This window comes from Ursus maritimus, unplaced genomic scaffold (assembly GCF_017311325.1).
Source record: "Ursus maritimus isolate PB19 unplaced genomic scaffold, ASM1731132v1 scaffold_12, whole genome shotgun sequence".
Taxonomy (NCBI): domain Eukaryota; kingdom Metazoa; phylum Chordata; class Mammalia; order Carnivora; family Ursidae; genus Ursus; species Ursus maritimus.
Window position 1 is genome coordinate 26700308 of NW_024423564.1, and position 23739 is coordinate 26724046.

At 38.6% G+C, this 23739-nt stretch overlaps 1 protein-coding gene across 1 annotated transcript; it reads left to right on the forward strand.

Moving 5' to 3' along the window:
- Positions 1-3976: 3976 nt before the first annotated feature.
- On the forward strand, positions 3977-23381 carry DNTTIP2 (deoxynucleotidyltransferase terminal interacting protein 2). The gene is made up of 7 exons (XM_008697693.2): positions 3977-4124; positions 5132-6777; positions 9001-9139; positions 11968-12063; positions 13718-13882; positions 15325-15434; positions 22709-23381. The coding sequence occupies exons 1-7, from the start codon at positions 4053-4055 to the stop codon at positions 22800-22802; spliced, it is 2322 nt and encodes a 773-aa protein (XP_008695915.2). The 5' UTR covers positions 3977-4052; the 3' UTR covers positions 22803-23381.
- Positions 23382-23739: the final 358 nt, after the last annotated feature.

Consider the following 23739-nt stretch of genomic DNA (forward strand, 5'->3'; position numbering starts at 1 on the left):
TTTCTAATGCTTTCCCTGAGCAATCTGAATATTCCATTGATTTTCAGCATATATACTCTTCCTGATGAAACTCTGCATTTCCTTCCCCTAGAAGTAATGTCTTTTTCTCTAGTCTTTTTTTTTTTTAAGTTGAAAATTTCAACTTATTTTGATGTGTATGGAATTGGAACAGAGCAGAAAAATTAAAACTGGCTGCAAAACTTTTTGATAACAAAACATAAAACATTGATAACTGGATTTAATCAAATTTTAAATCTGTCCCTCAAAAGACACTTAAGAAAGTGAAAATACAAGCCACAGACTGGAGGAAAATATTTCCAATACATATTTCTGATGAAAAATAAGACATAATCAAATTATTTTTTTTAATTGCACTTCAAAGGACACTGTCAAAGTAGAGAGACACCCCACAGAATGAGAGAAAATTTTTGTAAATTGTGTCTATAATGGCCTTGTATTCAGATTGCATAAAGAACTCTTACAACTTCATAATAAGACAACTCAATAAAAAATAGGCAAAAGGTTAGAACAGATTTTTCTCCAAAGATAACATATGAATAGCCAATGAAACATTAAAAGATGCTTAACATCATTATCAGGGAAATGCAATTTAAAACCACAAGGAAACATCACCAGAATACAAAATAGCTACGATTTTAAAAGACTGACAGTACCAAGTGTTGACAAGGATGTGGAGCAAGCAGAACTCTCATAGCGCTGGTGGGAACGTAAAATGGTATGACTACTATGGAAAATACCTTGGCATTTCTTGCAAAATTAAATATTCACTTACCATATGTCCCCATAATTAGTCTCCTAGGTATTTACTCAAGAGAAATAAATACAGATGTCCAAAACGGACATACATAAATGTTTATAGCACTTCACTCATAATAGCTGAAAACTGGAAACCACCCAAATGCTATTAACATTTGAATGGATAAATGAATTGTATTATAATCATGCAATGGAATGCTAAGCAATAAAAATTATATATAGTAACAGATGAGTCTCAGACACATGCTGAGTCAAAGAAGCTAGACATGAAAGGGCATGTACTTACATGAAATTTTACAGCAGACTAAATTATTTAATGACATTTATTGCTGTTTCTGGGTACCTTAAGGTGTCTCAAAAGGTTGCAAAGTATCAGTGGGGATTACAGTCTCATCTATATGCTTGATTGAGGTGGGTCTATTTCCAAGCTCGCTCGTATGGTTGTTGGCTGGATTGAGTTCCTTGTTGGCTATAGGCCAAGAGGCCTCCCTCACCGCCTTGCCACAGGGCCCTCTCCATAGGACAGCTCACAACATGCAACTAGCTTCCCACAGAATGAACAGGTGAGAGAGTGCAAGATGGAAGTCTGCTTTTTTGGTAACCTAATCATGAAAGAGATATCCACCACTTTTGTCATTCTTTTCATTATCACCAGGTCCAGCTCCCACTCAAGGGTTTGAAACTGGGAGATGGGATTATTGGGGGCCAGCTTACAAGCCAAACGTTGTTTTACATGTAATAATGCAGAATAACTTCAGGTAGTATTTATTTTTAGGAGGCTTATGAACTAAAACTCATCTTTTGGTTAATGCTTGAAATTCCAGGGAGAGATTCAACCCTTCAGTTTAAGAGTCTAATTAGTAAAATATTGACTATCAAGGGAGTTTCTCTTTGGGCCTGAGTGAGAACTACTGTATTTTCATACTATATCTACCTAAAACTGGGTATACTGTATTTGCCCTAAATCCACATTGGGTAAAGAGGATAGGCAAAAAGGCAGAAACAGAAACAGGGCAAACCTGGTAAGCCCACATAAAACAAAAGCAGATCACATTGCAGTTTTGCCTATTATCAGCCTACCTGTTGTTAGACCAGCTCAGTCTTCTCAGATTGCGAGTATGTACTGACATTTTAATTTTTGTGTTTTGTTTCTTAATCTTTTAGATTGTAATGATTGGGAGTTTTTGTTTTACTTTAAAGTGGCAATGCTTGCAAGTGAATATTGCATATTGATTTTCTAATATTCCCCAATTTTCTATACCCACTCCTGTGATCTTAATTTCATTTTCATGCATCTGCTCATGTTAAAGTTGTAGAGTTAATGAGTTCATGCATGTAACCTCCAATAGGTTCACTTTCCTTCCCCTACACCATTCTACCTTCTCTTAAAATCTAACCTGTTTTATGTTCCTCCTCTTACATAGTCTCATTGCTATGTGGCCATACTAAAATTCCTTCTTTGGGGCCCCAGGGTGGCTCAGTCAGTAAAGCGTCTGCCTTCGGCTCCGGTCATGATCTCAGAGTCCTGGGATCGAGTCCTGCATTGGCTCCCTGCTCCGCGGGGAGCCTGCTTCTCCCTCTCCCTCTGCCTCTCCACCCTGCTCGTGCTCTTTGCTCGCTCTTGCTCTCAAATATATAAATAAAATATTGTTTATTTTTAAAAAATAATAAAATTCCTTCTTTTTGTTCCTTACCACATTCCCCACAAGGTTCAATCTAAACCTTTTTCCATCCCTCTAAGCAGATGAATCTTCTATTTACAGAGAAGATTGAGGTTATCTATACAAAAGCCCCTCTTTCCTTCCCTCCACTTCAATTTCCTTGCATTCACGTTCTCTACTTCAAATATTAACTCTTCCCTCCTGCCTCAAAGGAAGGACCATTCTTCTCGGCTAACTCCATCTCTATTTTTTTATTCCATTCTTCAGTTGGATTTGGCTCAGCTACAATAAGAGAAAATCCCCCCAAATAACAGTGACTCTAAAAAGACGGGTGTTGTAAGTGATGAATCACTAAATTCTACACCTGAAACTAATATTATGCTGTATGTTAACTAACTGGAATTTAAATAAAAACTTGGGGGGAAAAGCCAGGTGCTACAGGTGAAACAGATCTAGAAGTGGGCTATTGAGGACAGATATGGCAGCTCCATCAGTTGTCAGGGAATCATGTTTTCTTTCTCACTGCTCTCCCATCACTAAAGAGTGGCCTTTATCCTCATTGCACAAACTTGCTGCTTGAAACCTGAGAATACAGCTTTCCAGGGAGGAAAATGAAGTTAAAGAAGGTAGGGAAGACCTCTTTTCCTATGTCCCTAAAGAACTACACAACAACTTATACTAATTGGCCAAAATTTAGCCACATTTGGCTGGAAAGGAAACCATCAAAGGACCTGCTTAGCTGGGTGGCCATGGGCCCAATGAAAAATCTGTGTTTTATGACAGTAAGAAAAAAAATGGTTTTCTGTTATAAAGAATAGATTCGGTAAAGCACTCATACTTTCTCACCTCCAACAATATCCGTTTCCCTACTTCTTCAATCCCTTTCCATTCTCCTCAAATATATTCTAACTCTCCATACTTCATCCTAAAAGAACACCAAACACCTTCTCTTGATTCTGGTCATTCTCTTCACGGCGAAAAAAATTTTTTATCGCTCTCCTTTAAAATTTAACAGTTCTTTTCTGCTTATTTCCGATCCCTAGTCACCATCTCCCCTTTAAATTAGATAGCTTCCTAGTCTCTTGTGTTTCTGGAACATTTAACAAATACATCTTTGCCCCAAACGAGTCTTTCGATTTTACTTATTAATAAAAAATTCAATTAATATTTAATTTCACGAATAAGACAAGAGTACGTCGTTACCAAAAAAAAAAAAAGTATTATAAATAATGCAAACGCCTCCTTCGGTCACACCCATGAAGACCAAACATATGAGAGGATGGTTGAAGTTGGAAAGAAGATGCGATTTTCCAATTCGTTTGTGTGAAACTGGAACGAGGGCCCTCCGTCACTACGGGTTCGCCGCCCCCACGAACGTCTCTCCCTGCCATCGGCCGGCGGGTCTGACTTTCACCGCACTGGAGTGAACGCCAGAAACCGTTGCCTTAACAATCTCTAGGTCCGAGCCGCCTGACCTAGGTCGGTGGGCTGGAGGCCGGTACGAGATTCTCGTTACTTCCGGGATCCTCGCGGAAAATGAGAGCGAGACGCTTCTTTGACGCATTTCCGGTGCGCTGGAACAGAGGCAAGTCGAGGTGGCGGCGAGCCGGGAAGATGGTGGTGACCAGGTCCGGGAGGCCTCAGGCCACGATCCAAGCCACGTTGGCTGAAAACTCCCAACAGAAGGTAGGAGATCGCAGAGCGCCTTCATCTCTGCCGCTGCTTCACAGAGCGGCGCTCAGGGTGGTAGGGCGGCGCGAAGGTCCGGCGCAGCAGCGTGACGAGAAGCGGAGGAAAGGGCCTGAGTTTGTCGCGCGCTGCAGTGTCAGACCCAGTGCTAAGCCCGTAGCTTCCTCTTCAGTCCTCGCTACGGTTGCTTTAAGACAGTCCTTAGCCTGGAACAGAGAGGTCAGGTAACTTGCTTTGGGTAGTTCACGTTCGTAACGAAAGATGCACAGCCGAGGCCTTTTAACCTGTTACAACCGTACGAAGAAGGTTTAATTTCGGCCGCCAAGTGTGAGTCTAATTATAATGAGCAGGGTTGAAGAGAAGGTTACCGTTGTCACGTGGGGAGCTGGTAGGGGCCCCACAGCCCTTTATACTGGAGTGGGGAAGGCTGCAGTGACGCCGCCTGGCGGCTGTTAGTGGCTCTAGCCGTCCGCTGGCTCTGATTCTGCGACGAAGGGAATAGAGCGTTAATTCATTTATGTATGTAAAGGTAAGGGCCGCGACTGATTCCGTTGATGTGTGTGTTCCCAAACACATCTGTGCTCATAGTTAATATTTCCTTTCTTCTCTCTTCCCGTGTGTCAGAATGTAGGTCTACCAACCATATTTGGCATTTGATACTTTCGTGCAGAAAATTTTCTTTTCAGTTAATTGTTTAGCTCCCTCAAATTAGATCTAGGTCTTGGGTGAGGTGACTGAAGCAGGGTCCTGCAAATGCAGAGTCAGATCCAGTATATGTTTTTTGTTCTTATTTTAAAAATCATGGGTACTGGTGGTTGTGAGGCAGGGTCTTGCAAATGCAGTGTTAGATCCGGTATTTAGTATTTACGTGTTTTTTTTTTTTTAATGGGTGGTGGTTTTGTATATTTACTGAGTTTTGTAGTACCCTCTTAAAATGTGCTCCAGAGAGGAGTGCCCTAGTTCCAGTCCTCCCTAAATTACAGTGTATTTATTCTGGCTTACAGAATTCTGCTAAAAGAATTCAGGCACATCCAAAAGGCAGGAAGGAATGTCTGCCTGTTGACCTAACTACTGCGGAATCACAAACCACTAGGAAACAAAGTCCAGTCTCTAGAACTCCTAAAACCAGAAAGAGGAAGAGCGGAACTACAGTTTCATTATCAGAAATGAACAAACCATCTACTGATGGAGAGACCTCTGAAGCAGAGTCAAATTGTTCTGTGTCTGAGCTCCAGGATCCCATTTTAAGAGTAACTAGGAGACGGCAGATCTTAGTTGCATGCACTCCAGTGTCCAGTGTTCGGAAAAGGCTGAAAGTAACTGCTGTAAATCAGTCTCATACTGAAGAAGACAACTGTGACTCTGAAGCTGAATCACATGTCTCAGGTATTTCTAGAATTGTGCCGCCCACAGTAATAACTACAAGGACCAGAAGAAGTAAGGCTAAATCTGTAAGAGATCCAAGCCAAGAATTACATGCAGAAGCTACTTCTGATGCTGAGTCATCATACTCAGACATTTCTTCAATTTCTGGAGTTGCAACAATGAGAACAAGGAGTATGCAGAAGAAATTACATGCACAAACTGAGGAGAAAGATATTGATATTGTACCGGAAAATGAAAAACAAATCATAAATATTCCTGTGAATTCAGAGGATTCAGATACCAGACAAACAACTTGTTTACTAGTAAGATCTCTTTCTCAGATAAATAAGCCAAATTTCTATAATAATGAAATTTATAATGACTTTGATGATGATTCCTTCCGCAGCAATTCAGAAAAAAAACAAACAGTGCAAAAACGCCAACGTTTTAATGTAAGAGAGGAGAAAAAGGCCAGTGTTGCACCTCTCAAAGAAATAACAAAGGAGAATTGTAAGAATTTAGATGAAGAAGCCAAGGGAATAGTAGATGAGGAAAAAGAAATAAATAAGAAAAATTCTCAGTTGGAGAGCCTTTCTGAACCTCGGGATACTGGCATTCAGCGGTTAGTTTCTCAAAGGCATTCAACCCCCCAAAATAATAAGACCACATCAGAGCCCTCAAATCTGAACTGTGAGGCTATAATGAAATCATTAGCTCAGACATTTGCTGTGGTGGAAGTGGACAGATGGAATGAAGAAAGAAAGAGCACCGTAAAAACAAGTGACTTGACAGAATTTGATGATGGTGGTAGTGATGAAGAAGAGTGCGCAGTTACAGGTATCAGTGAAGACAGGAATGAAAGAAGGGATGTAGATTTTGAGTGTGAAACCAAGCTGTTCAAGTCTGAGCTCCACACAGCCCTGGACAAAGATGATTCTGTTTTATTAGTTCTCAGCAGTGATGAAAGCCAGCAGTCTGAAAATAGTGAGAATGAAGAGGACACTGTGTGTTTTGTTGAAAATAATGGTCAAAAGGAGTCATTACATGGAGAATCAGAAAATAGGTCATGTGACAATGCATTGTTTGTAATTGACACAACTCCTGGCTTGAGTACTGATAAACATTTTTACTTGGATGAGGGAGACAAGGCAAGTGAAGCTGCTACTGAGGAAGAAAAAGAGGAGGAAGAGGATGAAAAAAGTGAAGAACCATCGGACCATGACGGAAACAAAGATAGTGAGTTTAGTGATGAAGACGACTTACTAAATAGCACAAAGTCTAAACTGTAAGTTGTACCTTTATTTTTAAAAGTAAGTTTTTGATACATATTTCAAGTGGCCGATTTACCTTAATAACAATATAAAATATTAGAAACCATGGGAATTGAGAAAAGTACTGCCTCAGGTTCTTTATGGTAGAGCTCTTTTATCCAGCATTTCCCTAGTCTGGGTGCCTTTGTTAGTCATATTTCTCCCACCAGTGTCTATTTGAAATCATCTGTTAAGATTTTTCCTGCAAGAATTTATTTTTTTAAAGATTTTACTTATTTGTCAGAGAGAGAGAGATTGAGAGAGCACAAGCTGGGGAAGCGGCAGGCAGAGGGAGAAGCAGACTTCTTGATGAGAAGGGAGCCCGGTGTGGGACTCGATACCAGGACCCCAGGATCATGACCTGAGCCAGAGGCAGACACTCAACCAACTGAGCCACCCAGGTGTCCCTAGATTTTCCTGCATGATTGTTAAGAGCAACAAAAAAGCGAAGGAAAGGAACTTTTATCTTTTCTCCATGCTAATTGCAGAGAAGTTGAAAAATAGAGAAAAACTGGAGAAAAATAATTATAATCCCATCGATCAACCATTGAAAAGCGCTAACTTTTGAGGCTATTTCTTTAATTTCTTTTTTTCTGTTTTAAATTTGTTTTTCTTAGGCACAGGGCCCTGGTGGCCCCATATCCACTGGAAATACATCCCTTTTTTTTTTTTTTTTTTTAAATATTTATTTATTTATTTATTTGACAGAGACAGCCAGCGAGAGAGGGAACACAAGCAGGGGGAGTGGGAGAGGAAGAAGCAGGTTGCTAGTGGAGGAGCCCGATGTGGGGCTCGATCCCAGAATGCAGGGATCACACCCTGAGCCGAAGGCAGATGCTTAACGACTGCGCCACCCAGGCGCCCCTGGAAATACATCCTTGGCAAGGGTCTATACATTAACAGATGCCCAGTTTTCACTCTAAACGAATGAAATAAATTTCTGAGGCTAGCCTCAAGCATGCTTATTTTTTAAAAGCTACACTCTTCTCCAGGATAATTCTAATGTCTCTTTAGGGTTGAGAATCACTACAAAACCACTGCAGTAGAATGATTTCACTTTCCAGTAGAGGTTGATCAAAGCTTTCAACTGTTCAGTTTATATGAATAATTAGGCAAGAAAGTAACTGGAAGTCCAAATGTATTTGTTTTATAAAAAGGACCTTTCAGTAATACGAAAGTAGAAATTCTAATTACATAAATATAGCAGGAGCCCAGACCCAACTGATTTGGTAGATATGGGGTATGACTTCTGTATTTTGAAAATCTCTGGTGGGAAATACAGGTGTTCACCGCTGTTTAAAACTCACTGATTTAGAGGCACTACCAAATTCCCTTATTTACCCAGAAAAACTTCTAAGCTTGGATGACCTGGAAGTTCAGAACCTGTTTTTCTCATTGGTTTTAGAGATAGAGGTACATACATTTGTTAACTCAACTACCTGTATATGAAGTTGAGCTGAATTGCCAGATGTATCTCCTCATCTCTGTAATTTTCTTTGTAAAATCCCTTTATGAAGTCTAGTGGCATATTATATAGTCTTAATTTTCTTTAAGTTAATCTGAGGAATAGATTTAGATGTGCTCCCAAAAAACTTTTTTCATTCATTATTCATCCCGGAATTTTGTTCTAAATTATTTTATTAGATTTAAAACATGTGTTTCAGATTTTCAGAAACTCCATTGTAAAAATAAGACTTCCTTTTGTGTGTGTGTGTGTTTGTGGTCATTAGCAAGCAGTAAAAGGGGAGAGAAGAGAAAAGTGATTTTAAAAATAGTCTCAGGGGGCGCCTGGGTGGCACAGCGGTTAAGCGTCTGCCTTCGGCTCAGGGCGTGATCCCGGCGTGATGGGATCGAGCCCCACATCAGGCTCTTCTGCTATGAGCCTGCTTCTTCCTCTCCCACTCCCCCTGCTTGTGTTCCCTCTCTCGCTGGCTGTCTCTATCTCTGTCGAATAAATAAATAAAATCTTAAAAAAAAAAAAAGTCTCAGGACGCCTTGGTCTTTGCTCAGTCAGTTAAGTGTCTGCCTTTGGCTCAGGTCATGATACCAGGGTCCTGGGAATGAGTCCCGCATCAGGCTCCTCTCTCTCGCTCTCTCCCTATGACAAATAAAATCTTTAAAAACAAATAAAAATACAGTCTCCGTTGTGTCCATTTTGATCTGATTACTTGATCTTTAAGTGATCATTTCTCTTTCAGTCTGAAGTTGACGAGCAGCAGCATAGACCCTGGTATGAGTATCAAGCAGTTGGGTGGTTTGTATATTAATTTCAATGCAGACAAACTACAGTCGAACAAGAGAACCCTAACACAGATCAAGGAGAAAAAGAAAAATGAGGTAAGTTACATGGAGTGTCCTGTTGGTTTTTACAGAACTAACCAATCACTTCTAGACATGATTAGTCCTTGGTAAGAGACTAATTTTCCTGCAGTGAAACCACGTTAGTCTACTGTGCTCCTTTTTTAACACTTGAAAAATAAATCAATACAGGATCAGCGTTCCTCTTGCACCTACGAGTTGTCTTAGGGGTTGTGCTTTCTTCTCTTTTCTTGCTGTATTTTTATTTCATAACTGTTCTGGATGCTGTTGAGAATCTGAAAACTGTGGGTGCCACTTCTCACCAGGAAAAATATACATATGCACATAGGCATAAAACTGTACATATAATTTCAGAAGGGAATTACAGAGTAGGTAACCTCATCCAAACCCTCAGCTTTAGTCAGCATGGCATGGCTTCCCCAACTCTGTATTCTCCAGCCTTGCTGTCCCTCCAGGTCTTTAAATCCTGTTGTGCCTGTTGACTGTGTATTCAGATGTGCTCATCTTAGCACTTGACCTCCCTAATTGCCCTCCTTCGCTTCCCTTCCTGAACCAGCTGCTACTTTAGTATCCTCTGGCTTGATTAATGGTGCCAAACTCTCTTTCCCTTTTGCAATCTCTGAACCTGGCAGATGCTGTTGCTTACATACTCTGTTGCCTCCTTTTCACCCCATTTTTCATCTAGACTACTACAGTAGCCTCCTTACTCTTTTCTCCCCCCAACCTCTGTACTTTTGATAGATTTCTCTTTTAAAAAACAAAAAAGAGTACCTGGCTGGCTCAGTCAGAAGAGCATGTGACCCCTTGATCTCCAGGTTGTGAGTTCAAGCCCCGTGTTGAAGGTAGATATTACTTCAAAACAAAGCAAAACACAAACCTGACTGTGATATTCTCCTGTTTAAGTCCCTCAGAACGTTCAAGATGCTTTTGTTCCTTCAGCTTTGTCCACCTGCTGTGTTCTTGCCACTGAAGACTACTGTAGTTCCCTGAACATACCCTGCTCTTTCCAGGCCAGCGCAGAGATCATAGATCACTGCCTTTGGGAAAATTCTCTGACTCTGGTCCTCTCCACTCCTCCTCTGTGCTTCTGCAACACCAAGTATAGATTTGACTCATTATTGATCATATTGTCATTTTACTGTTTTTCCTAAATCAGTTCCTGAAACAGGATTCTCAGCCTCAGCAATACTGGTATTTTGGGCTGGGTGGTTCTTTGTTGTGGGAGGATGTCTTGTAGGATATGTAGCGGCATGTCTTGTAGGATATGTAGCGGCATCCCTTGTGTCTACCCAGTAGTTGTCAGTAGCATCCAGGACCCCTTAACCCCTCTGCACACACATGCCCCAAAAGTATCTTCAGACATTGCCATTTGCTCCCAGTTGAGAACCACTGTCCTGAAGCCCACTATAGTACCTGGCACACAATAAGCTCTTAAGCTGCTAAATATCAAGCTCTCATTTCTGAGTGAAAGGAAAGTCTAGACTGCTGCCCTACTATCTAGAAACTTCTAGGGGATTTGGGGATTTCTGAATTGATAATTTCAAATGTTACTGACCAAATTAGTGTTTCTGTGAACTATCTGACAGCTAAGGAGCAATCTTTAGTTCATACCCTATGGGAGATGACTAATTAATTACCCTGAGGACCTTTTAGTGACATAAACAGTATTATGACAATATTGTTCATTCTGTGCAAACAAAGAATGCAGTAGTTATTTAGGAAAAGATTAATAGGTTTGACTACACAAAATTTAAAAATTTTCACAATTAACACCTTAACAAAGACAAGTGTAAGAGACCATAGGTTAATAACACCAAGATACAAAGTACATTTCTACAAATTAATAAAAACAACCATTTATAAAAATGAAAAAGAACCCCAAAAAGTACAGGCGTCTCCCACAGAAGACTTATACATAGCTAATAAAAACACAAAAAGATGATCAACAGCAAATGAAAACAGCCACGGGCACCAGTGACAACACACAAAAAGATAATACCCAGTGTTGGTGGCAATGTAAAGAGAAAGGGCACTGATTAACTGTTGGTAGGATTTAACGTTACTTGAATGCAAGGCAATTTAGTAGTACCTGTCAAAATTTAAGTGATGCATTTTGGAATCTTACAGAAATAATCACAAGTGTGCATAGATGACGTTTACAGTGTTTAATGGAAAAAGGTTTGATGGAGACTTAAACTAAATGTCAGAAGAAAAATGTTGGTGCATAACAGCTATTAAAAAGAATGAAGTTGATCTGTGTGAACTGATATTGAAAGAGCGTCTAAGATGTATTGTTGAAGCAAAAAGCAGGTTTATCTAGACAGATAAATATGTTGTTTAATCAAACCTGTAACACTGTACTTATTAATAATACAGTCTCCTCAAATCAGAAGAAGCTTTTTTTCCAACATCAAAAGAACTTATTAAAAACCAGTTAGTGTTGTTTGTTTATTTGTTTTCAGAGATTTCAAGAGCCATTGTGGCATTTGTTCCTGTGACTGTTTTCCAGTTTGGTGCACATGGCTGGTTGTAAACCAGTAAATACAAATTCAGCACATTAATGTAAATCTGATACATGCTGATTCAATTTAGAAAAAGAAATTTAAGATGAATGAAGTTTCTTAAAATAATCCTTCAGTTTGCCTTCTAAAGCATTTTTATTGTGATATAATTTATAAACTTAAGGACTGAAACAACTTTGCAGTAGTATGGTTGTGTATAAAGAGGGTTAATATATTTGGAGTAGTCTTCAGTGTGGGAGATGTTTCTCTTATAAAGCAAAAGATGTTGGGAAAAATTATGTGATATTCTGATATTATTTTAAAACCACTTGAATATTTTTATAGCTTTTGCAGAAAGCTGTCATTACTCCTGATTTTGAAAAGAACTACTGTGTCCCACCTTATAGTGAATCAAAGCATCAACTTCAGAAAAAACGCAGAGTAAGTATAGTGACTCATTATTTAGATTGTTGAAGTATGTTTGATTATATACATTCATCCTATACAACATGGTTGTATAATTTAAAAATACGTATTTTCGGGGCACCTACCTGGCTCATTCAGTAAAGCATGCAACTCCTGATCGTAGGTTTTGAGTTCTAGCCCCACATTGGGTGTGGAGATTACTTTAAAAAATAAAATCTTAAAAAGTAAAAATAAAATATTAAAAAAATAATATATTTGCAAGTAAAGTTTTCACAGAAATTTAAGGACCCATAAAATACAGTTCCATAAACACATTTTATATAGATTTTCGCAGTGAAAGTGCACCGAGTGGTGCACACAGAAAACAGCTTTTTTTCCCCCTTTCATAAAAACAGTAACAGCCAGCATATAAGGTCTTTGTCCACACTTCTTGGCTTGTAGGTAGTGTTCACCAAGAGCTAAGAGCTCCATTGCTGGCCTTTCTGGGAACTTAACGTAGCCACCTAAAAACCCAAGTCTCTCTAGTCTGCCCAGTGAGAGGGTAGGAAACTCTTCTTTTGTAAAAGTTAGGGGATTGTTTCCGTCTTCCATTTCAACTAATAAGTGTAAAGAAGTTACCAAGAGAATTTGAAGGAAATTTGAGGGTGGTGTGCCAGTAACGTCTCATCACTAATATGGAGCATGCTGGCACATGGTAGACACTCTATGATGTATGAATGAAATAAGAAATAAAATCAAGTAAATAAAACTTGCTTAAAAAAATACAAAGGAGGGGCGCCTGGGTGGTTCAGTTGTTAAGCATCTGCCTTCAGCTCAGGGCATGATCCCAGAGTCCTGGGATCGAGCCCCACATTGGGCTCCCTGCTCTGCTGGGAGCCTGCTTCTTCCTCTCCCACTCCCCCTGCTTGTGTTCCCTCTCTCGCTGGCTGTCTCTCTCTGTCCAATAAATAAATAAAATATTTTTTTTTAAAAAATACAAAGGAATTTCCCAAAAAATACAACTTTTTTTTAAATTTTAGAAATAATATAGATTTCTGGACTGGTTGGAGTGACTTTGAGTCAACTTGGTGAGTGAATAAAATTGTTAATATTTACATATTAGCTCCAGAAGTGAAAATGTTTTTATACTTATCTCTTGTGTAGGATATATTGCACAATAAAAATTGGAGCTGTGTATTGTTCTCCCAGCAAGTCAGCAGGGTTTTTTTAAGATTTTATTTGTTTTACTTGAGGGAGGGAGAGAGCACAAGCTGGGGGAGCAGCAGCGAGAGAGGGAGAAGCAGACTCCCTGCTGAGCAGGGAGCTGACACGGGGCTTGATCCCAGGACCCCAGGATCATGACCGGAGCCAAAGGCAGACACTTAACCAGCTGAGCCACCCAGGCACCCCTGCAAGTCAGCAGTTCTTACTAAGATAAAAAAATTAATTTTAAGGACCCTTCATTTATAAAACTGATAATACTATGCCCAAATTACCAAAGAAAACACTGTGATTTAATTTATTTTGTGAAAAGTAAATCTGGGAACTAATATATTCTGCTAAGTAATGTCATTTGTTTTTAATTCATGAAGTTTTCTGTATATACAATTTTGGAGAGAATGAGGTGTAGTTTATACATTGCTTATTAAAGTTAGAATTTTATGTTTAATTTTTGAAATCTGAATTTCAGAAAGAACGACAGAAAACAGCAGGTGATGGCTGGTTTGGTATGAAAGCTCCAGAACTGACAGATGAACTAAAAAATGATCTCAAAGCACTGAAGATGAGAGCTAGCATGGACCCAAAAAGGTTTTACAAGAAAAATGATAGGGATGGCTTCCCCAAGTACTTCCAGGTATAAAACAAACAGTAATGGCGTTGATGTTCTGTGGATTTTAGTTTGGAAAGCACAATAGTGTTCTTTCTGTTTACTCTTAACATAGGTGAGTATTTGTAGTGCATATCTGCTTAGGCTATATAATAATGGGCAGAACCCAATTCGGACAACCTTTTGGCCACCAGCTTGTAATGGTGTTCCATATAGAGAGAAGGTGTTGCAAATGATAACTAAGTTTCCAGGTCATACTTCTAAAAGTTACGGAACCTCTAAGTTGGGTATACCATATATGAATAGTATTAGCCTAACAGCAAGAATCCTTACATGATGGAGGAGGAAATAGGCAGTCATTTGCACCAAACTCCTCTTCTCCAGATAGAGGGGCATCCCCAGGCAAATGCTGAAAATAAGTTAAAGGTTGGTTTTCAAAGTGTTTCCAGATGAAAATCCAGTTGAGAACCTTCTGGGAGCCGTCAGCTTCATTTGGTAGCTGTCAACTTCATTCTGTTCTTCTTTCTTGTCACTTATCTGAATTACTCTAATAGTCCTTCACCTCCAGGTCTGCTCTCCCTTCTAGTCCATCCTTCACATTGTAGCCAGTCATCTGTTCTTTTTACAAAAGGGCAGTATGTTCATGATACACCTCTGCTCAGTGATATTACAGATAACATTCAATGACAGCTTTGGTGATTTTTTATGACCTGTAGGGTAGAGTCTATACGGTCTGCTTCATACCAGCTCACCAGCTCTTCTGTCACATAGCCCTCGTTAGCTCTAACACACTTGGAGGAGCCTTGACCTCCCTTAGGTAGAGTTGGTCACTTATTTTTTTAGGGCATCTATAGTGTTTTGTTCAACATAATAATTATGTTATGCTTTAATCTTTTAGTTACTTGTCTGTGGATTTTCCTTAAGACTATGGGCTCCTTGCTGGCAAGGACCAGATATTCTTTATCTTTATTTCCCAAACACTTAGCACACTACCTGGCACATAGTGGACACTATAAATTTCACTTGGTTGAATGTATGAACAAATGCAGAGAGGTTACTAAGAAGGTTCTATGCTGGTAGCACTTATGATAACCTAGGAGATCAAATAGTTGTATAGTAGAGTTTATGTGTCAATTTTATTAAATTAGGAGACAAAAAAGAATTGATATTGTCTGTCCGACTTTTCTAGTTAAACTGTTCATCAAGAATTTACTGTCCTGTCTAGCACTAAATTATATAAGGATTTTTGGCTTTATTATAAATTCTAATGAAATGTCATTAGTAGGACCCAGTGCCAATTGAATAGGTGACTTTGCTTTAAAAAATGGCAAAACCAACTTTAATATTGATATCCTTTAAGTTGGGTTTCCATTCCTTTCTACAAAGATACTTTGTTAGAGCTACCCTGAAATATGGAAGCAACTTAGCATTCAAGTATTGCATGACTTATTTCAATCAATTGCTCATAGATTGGAACCATTGTTGACAATCCAGCTGACTTCTACCATTCACGAATTCCCAAAAAACAAAGGAAGAGAACTATAGTGGAAGAATTGCTGGCTGATTCTGAGTTCAGAAGGTAAAGGAATTTATGTTTCACTTTGTATTGTGTATGTTTTCCTTTAGAATATACATAAACTTTGGGGCGCCTGGGTGGCACAGCGGTTAAGCATCTGCCTTCGGCTCAGGGCGTGATCCCGGCGTTATGGGATCGAGCCCCACATCAGGCTCCTCTGCTGTGAGCCTGCTTCTTCCTCTCCCACTCCCCCTGCTTGTGTTCCCTCTCTCGCTGGCTGTCTCTATCTCTGTCGAATAAATAAATAAAATCTTTAAAAAAAAAAAAAAGAATATACGTAAACTTTACAATTTCAGGTAATTTTTAAATGGCTTTAGCACAGTATCTCAACAACAGCACTGTTTACATTTTGGATGGAATAATTCTTTATTAGGGGGAACTGTCCTGTGTATTGTAGAATGTTTAACAGCATCCCTGTCCTCTACTCACTAGATGCCAGTAGCACCCCATCCCCAATTTGTGACAAAAATGCCGACATTTCCAAATGTCCCCGTGGAGCATAAGCATTCCCAGTTTAGAACCACTGCTTTAGATGGAAGCTTGAAAATATTTGGCTAGAGGAGAATGAGCCTGCAAAGGAGATTAGGAAAGAATAGCTAAGGGGCCATTAAGAAAACCAGGATGGCATAGTGTCACAGAAGTCAAGAATGGAGAATGTTTTGAGCAGATACAAATGGAGGGAGTGGTTAACAGGAATAAATGCTGCTAAGAGATCAAACTGGGTGATGGGCATTAAGGAGGGCACGTGATGTAATGAGTACTGGGTGTTACATACAACTGATGAAACACTGAACTGTACCTCTGAAACTAATAATGCACTGTATGTTAGTTAATTGAATTTAAACAAAATTAAATTTTTTTAAAAAAACCTAAAATTAAAAACTTCCTTTGGATATACATGGAGGTCAAAACATTTTTGCCAGGAGTTTTAGGGGAGTGATGAGGAGGAAACCAGACTGGAGAGGACTGGAGAGTGAGTTGAAAATGAAGAAATGGAGGCAATTCTTTGAAGTTTGGGAAGAGGGAGAGAGGCAAGGCTAGTAGTGGGCATGGAGTTGGAGGATTTTTTTTTAAGAGGGAGCATTTGGGAATATGTTTAAATGTCCTTGAAGCAGCTGTGTATATATAATAGGAGATTTAAAAGCATACCTCATGTAGAAACCCTTGTTGAACTTCCGGATTGATTTAATAGCAAAAGTGAAGAGATGTGTCAAGGGTTTTAAAAACTTTGTCATCATGGAAAACAGATTTAACACAAGTGTTATGTAAGCTATTTAATTAGCCTGGGTAATGGTAAAAATTGTAGAAATGAGCAATGCTCTTTTCTCGCTTATTATTCTGTCCTTGGAAATCTCATCCCCTATAGGGCTTTAATTATAATCTATATACTGTTGGCTTCCAAATGTAGTATGTCTAGTCCAGATCGCTCCTGAGTGCAGACCCACATACCCAGCTGCTGCCTCAGGAACATCCAGTGGGTTTCTCATAAGCATCTCTAGGAGTTAGTTAACTTGGCCTTTCCTGACTCCACCCTTCCAGTAAAAGCTAATCCTCTCCCAGTGCTCTATATCTCATGACTGAACAGCATCACCATCCACCCGTTAGCAGGTCTTGACACCTCCTCCTTCAGTCCACATTCATAGGCAGTCTCTCCCATTTTCCTAACTCTCTCGAGCCTGTCTTTTTCTCCATCTGCACACAGGCATGGTGCAAGCTGATTAAGTCTTTGTTTACCACGTGTTAACCATATGTTCTGGTTAAAAATTGACCTGTATTTTGTAATATTGATGATAGCAATTTCAGAAATCACAGCAGTGTTGATAGTGCTTTCACTAAAAAATAATAGCATGAGGAAGTTGGGGGAGTAAACTGGAAATTTCGTAGAATGAATCTCACAAAATTGTGGGTTAGAGGTAGTGTTCTTAGTTCATTGTTACCATACTTCAGTCACTGAATACCATTTTCACAATGTTTGCATTATCTGTATGCTGCCTGCTTTATTTTAAAAGGAAACTTTATATTGCCTACTGTAAATGGGTTTGCTGGCTTATAATTTTTGTAATGTGCATGAAGATAAATACATTGCTTAAAGTGAATATTGTCTGTCACCTAGATTTATGTATCACACTATGTGAAACACTCTACTGGCCCATCTCCACGGAATGTTTTAATTCCTTCTACAACATTCTGTTTAAGAGGTTTCTGGCCTCTGAACACTTTGGGATAGGGAACTTCATTGAACGTATTTAATGCGTCATATGTTCATTAGTAGGTATATCTTGGGACAGAAGAAGTAAGCGTAATATACAGGAGAAAATGTGATTTTCTGTGTTGTGTGTGATTTTTGGTATTGTTTGTTGAGGTACAGTTGACTACAGTGTTACATTAGTTCCACGTATGCAATGTAGTGATTTGATAATTCTGTACATTACAAAATGCTCACTAGTATAAGTGTAGTCACCATCTGTCACCATACAATGTTGTGATACTGTTGACAGTGTTGTCCTGCTGGGCTTTTCATCTCCATGACTTACTTTATAACTGGAAGTTTATACCTCTTTATCCCCTTCACCTATTTCACCCATCCCCCACCTCTGGCAGCCACCAGTTTCTTCTCTCTTTTTGAGGAACCTCCGTACTGTTTTGGCACAAGCATAGTGGTTGTGCCAAATTACATTCCCACCAACAAAAGCACAAGGGTTCCTTTTTCTCACATCCTCACTAACACTTGTTACTTCTTTTTGATCCTAGGCATTCTGACTAGTATTTGAGAGTCTGTTTTTTGTTTGCTTTTTTAGATTCCGCTTATACATGAAATCATATGGTATTTGTCTTCCTCTGTGTGACTTCTTTCACTTAGCTTAATACCCTCTAGGTCCATCCATGTTGTCCTGAATGGCAAGATTTCATTTTTTTATATGGCTCAGTAATATTTCTCTGTGTGTGTGTGTGTGTATCTGTCTCACATCATCTTTATTCATTCATCTATCAATGGGACACTTGGGTTGCTTCCATATCTTGGCTATTATAAATAATCGTGGGGTGCATATATCTTGAGTTAGTGTTTTTATTTGGGTATATACCTGGTAGTGGAATTACTAAGTCATATGGTATTTTTGTTTTTAATTTTTTGAGGAACCTCCATACTTTTTTCAACAGTGGTTACACCAATTTACATTCCTACAAACAGTACTTGAAGGTTCCCTTTTCTCCAAGTCCTTGCCAACATTTGTTACTTCTTGTATTTTTGATACCAGCCATTCTGACTGGTGTGATGTGATGTCGCACTTTGATTTTGATTTACATTTGCCTTGTGATTAGTGATGTTGAGCATCTTTTCATGTGTGTGTTATCCTTTTTCTGTATGTCTTTGGGGAAATGCTCAGGTCCTCTGACCATTTTTTAATCAGATTGTTTGGTTATTTGGTGTGAGTTGTGTAAGTTACTTATATATTTTGGATAGTAACTCCTTTTTTTTTTTAAGATTTTATTTTATTTATTTATTCGACAGAGAGAGAGATAGCCAGTGAAAGAGGGAACACAAACAGGGGGAGTGGGAGAGGAAGAAGCAGGCCTCCCACGGAGGAGCCTGATGTGGGGCTTGATCCCAGAACGCCGGGATCACGCCCTGAGCAGACGCTTAACGACTGCGCTACCCAGGCGCCCCTGAATAGTAACTCCTTAACAGAGAGATCATTTGCACATAAATCTTCTTCCATTTAGTAGGTTGCCTTTTTGTTTTATTGGTTTCCTTTGCTCTGCAAAAGCTTTTTATTTTGGTGTAGTCCCACTTGTTTATTTTTACTTTTGTTTCCCTTGCCTGAAGAGACATATCCATAAATATTTTGGTAAGGGTTATGTCCCAAGAGATTGGTGCTTGTGTTTTCTTCTAGGAGTTTTGTGGTTTCAGGTCTTACATTTAGATCTTTAATCCATTTTGATTTTTGCGTATGGTATAAGAAAGTGGTCTGGTTTCATTCTTTTGCGTGTAGCTGTCGTGTTTTCCCAGTACCATTTATTATTTAAAAGACTGTTTTCTCCATTGTTTGTTCTTGCCTCCTTTGTCATAGATTAATTGGCCATGTATCTGTGTGTATTTCCGGGCTCTCGTCTGTTCCATTGATCTGTTTTTGTGCCAGTACCTTACTGTTTTGATTACTATAGCTTTGTAGTATATCTTGAAATCTGGGTTTGTGACTGTTTTTTAAAAGGTGGGGGGTGGGGGGCAGAGGGAGAGACAGAGAACCCTAAGCAGGCTCCACGCCCAGCAGGGAGTCCAACACGGGGCTTGATCGCACTACCCTGAGATCATGACCTGAGCCAAAATCAAGAGTCTGACGCTTAACCAACTGAGCCACCCAGGCACCCCAACAAATGGTGGGGTTTTTTTGTTTTGTTTTTTGATCACCTGTTGAGATGATCATATGGTTTTTCTTCTTTTTCTGGTCAATGTACATTGATTTGCAAATATTATACTGCTTTTGCATGCATGGTTTAAATCCCACTTGATCGTGGTAACTGATGTTTTTTAATGTATCATTGGATTCAGTTTGCTTATATTTTGTTGAGGATTTTTGCATCTGTGTTCATGGGGCATATTGACCTGTAGTTTTCTTTTTTTGTAGTGTCTTTGTCTGGCTTTGGTATGAGAGAAATGCTGGTCTCATAGAATGATTTTGGAAGTTTTCCTTTTGTATTTTTTGGAATAGTTTGAGAAGAATAGGTATTAACTCTTCTTTAAACGTTTGGAAGAATTCAGCTATGGCTCCATCTGGTCTTGAATTTTGTTGGGAGTCTTTTGATTACTGATTCAGTTTTTTTAGTAGTAGATCTGTTCAAATTTTCCATTTTTTCCTGACTTAGTTTTAGAAGATTGTATGTTTCTAGCAATCTATCCATTTTTTTCCTAGGTTGTCCCAATTCGTCGGCATATACTTTTTCATAGTATTTTCTTGTAATTTTTTTTATTCCTATGGCATCTGTTAATTCTTCATTTCTGATTTTGAGTTCTTTTTTTTCTTGATGAGTCTGTTTTTTTTGCCTTTTTATTTTATTTCTACTCTAATCTTTATTTTTTTCCATCCTTCTACTAACTTTGGGCTTTGTTTGTTCTTTTCTAGTTCCCTTAGGTATAAGGCTAGATGGTTTGAAATTTTTGTTTATTGAGGTAGGCCTGTATCACTATAAACTTCCTCAAATCCTCTTTTGCTGCATCCCAAAGATTTTTGACCATTTTCATTTGTCTTCATGTATTTTTTTGCTCTACTTTTTGATTTCTTCATTGACCCATTGGTATTTAGTAGCATGTTGTTTAGCTTCCGTGTTTTTATGTTTTCCTTATAATTCATTTTCTTTCATATCATTCTTTAGAAAAGATGCTTGGTATAATTTCAGTCTTCTTAAATTTATTGAGACTTGTTTTGTGGGCTAGCATATGGTCTGTCTTGGAGAATGTTCCATGTGCACTTGAAAAGAATGTGTATTCTGTTGCTTTTGGATGGAACGTTCTCTACATATCTGTTAAGTCTGTCTGATCCAATGTGTCATTCAAAGCCATTGTTTCCTGGTTGATTTTCTGTTTGGATGACCCATCTATTGATGTAAATGGGATGTTAAAGTCCCCTACTATTGTATTACTGTCAACTTCTCCCTTCATGTCTGTTAATTTTTGCTTTATTTAGGTGCTTCTATGTTGGATGCATAGAAATTTACAGTTATATCCTCTTGTTTGAACCCTTTATTATATAATGCCATTCTGGGTCTCTTGCTACAGTCTTTGTTTAAAGTCTATTTTGCCTGATGAAAGTATTGCTGACCCGGCTTTTTTTCCCCCACTGCATTTGCATGGCATATCTCTTTTCACTCCTTCACTTTCAGTTTGTATGTGTCTTTAAGTCTGAAGCAAGTCTGTTACAGGCACATGTAGATGAGTCTTGTTTTTTTATTCAATTGGTCCCCTATGTCTTTTGATTGGAGCATTTAGTCCATTTACATTTAAAGTAATTGCTGATAGGTCTATAGTTACTGCCATTTTAATTGTTTTTTGGGGGTTTTTTTGTAGTTTTTCTGTTATCTTGCTCTCTTCCCTCGTGGTTTGATGGCTTTCTTTAGTATTGTTTGGATTCCTGTTTTTTGTGTATCTATTATGGTTTTTGATTTGTGGTCACCTTGGATTCATATGTAACATCCCATGTGACAGCAGTCTATGTTAATTTGATGTCACGTTTGAACACATTTGATTAGGTTTTATTTCATTTTTAATGTTATCTTAGGTGTGTTAGAATGTGTAAATTGGGGGGCGCCTGGGTGGCTCAGTCATTAAGCATCTGCCTTCGGCTCAGGGCTTGATCCTGGCATTCTGGGATCGAGCCCCGCACTGGGCTCCCTGCTCTGCTGGGAGCCTGCTTCTTCCTCTCCTACTCCCCCTGCTTGTGTTCCCTCTCTCACTGGCTGTCTCTCTGTCAAATAAATAAATAAAATCTTAAAAAAAAAAAAAAAAAGAATGTGTAAATTGTGCTGCTGACTTCTTGTAGGATTGAGTGAGCTATAAAGTTGTAAAAGGCTTAAATAGCTTTAGAGTATCAGCTAATTATCATCTTAAGTAGTAACAGATTTATGTAACACAGTGAAAGTGGTCTAGAACAGTTTTATATGGTTAAAGAATTTTTAATTTTTCCTAATCAAACTGTACTGATAAGCCTTTCTTTTGAACTTCTGTGGACTACATTTATCACTATTTACCATAATGGCAATTAAAATTAAGAAACTTTAAAAATATTGATTCCTTTTAAAATAAAATATCCCATTACACATTGGTATATATTTTCATGAACAAAACAAAAATGATTTAGTGCAGATCTCTTTAATGTCTGGCTTAAAGATAGTTGGAACCTCATACCTGCTGCTGCATCAGTCTGCTATTTTTACATTTTCATCCTACAGAAATGTTTAAAGCATTTGGTATCATCTGGTAACTGGATGTGGCATATGGGTCTCCAGTGGTTGAAAGTTTTCAAAAGCCCTCCGTTATAGTTGCCATTTTTTTCTCACTAGACTGCAGGCTCTGCAAGGGTAGGGACTATGGTTGTCTTGTTCACTGCTCAGTCCCCCAGCTCCAAATACGGTTCCACATGGTGGAATTGAGTACAAAAATGCTAAAATAGTGAAAATACAAACAATTTTTTGATATTTAGAAGTTACACCACCACATCACCACCCCCATTACATTAAGTTCTGTTGTCATACTTTAAAACTTAAAAGTTTGGTTTTCTTTTTAGGTATAACCGAAGGAAGTACTCAGAGATCATGGCTGAAAAAGCAGCAAATGCAGCAGGAAAGAAGTTTCGAAAGAAGAAGAAATTTCGCAATTAAGATTCACCAAGCCACAGTATTTTACATCTCCTTTTATTTGCTCAAGATGTTTTGAAAATTAGCATCATCACACAAATTAATACAGACTGGCCCTGTTTGAAAAAAGTTGACTTGAGGGAGAATCAGTCACATACCCCTTGGGATAAAAAGATGTGTCTACTAAAGACCCACCCATGTTTAGACCCATTGAGGAAGAAAAAGGAAAACCTCTACCATTTTAATATGATTAACATTTTTGTAAAGTTTTCAACACTTGGTTATTTAAAGAACATTGAATTAAAAACATTTAGAAGGTATAAAGTTTGTTAACATATACAGAAAACTTTAAAATTACGCAATCAAAGCTAAACAATACTATACAGCGTGTGTGTGTGTGTGTGTGTGTGTGTGTGTGTGTGTGTATGTAGAGGGGAGACGGTATACCAGAAATGCCCTTTTCTAAGTTCGAGTCCAGAAAATTGGTGAAGCTGGGATACAGAAATCTGCTTGTTGCAAGCATAAAAGTCATAGTTGAGACAAAAGTATTCTTGGAGCAAATGTTAGTATATGACAGAAGAACTAAATGAAGCTATATAAAAAGAACTTAAAAAGGTAATGAAGACTTCCTAGAAAGTTTGGGTTAAAGGTGGACGAAGCAAGAGAACTGTTTTCTTTGTTTAGCAACTGAAACAAGAAGATAGATTAATTTTATCCAGAGTCAGTGTTGTGTTCCAGGTGAATTAGGATTAAATCAATATAATTTTAACTTGGCCAGGAATAATTTTAAAGTGGTTATTTAATACCTCTCCAGTGGCAGTACACATCCTGACCAATCTACTTGTGCTACCTAAGGAGTGTTGGCTGTTTCCCGTAATGCTTCTTAGTGGGTTCTTCCTTTAATGTCATTTTTTAAGGAACCTCTGTTTTCCCAGCAAACTGCTTGGGATTTCAGTAAATA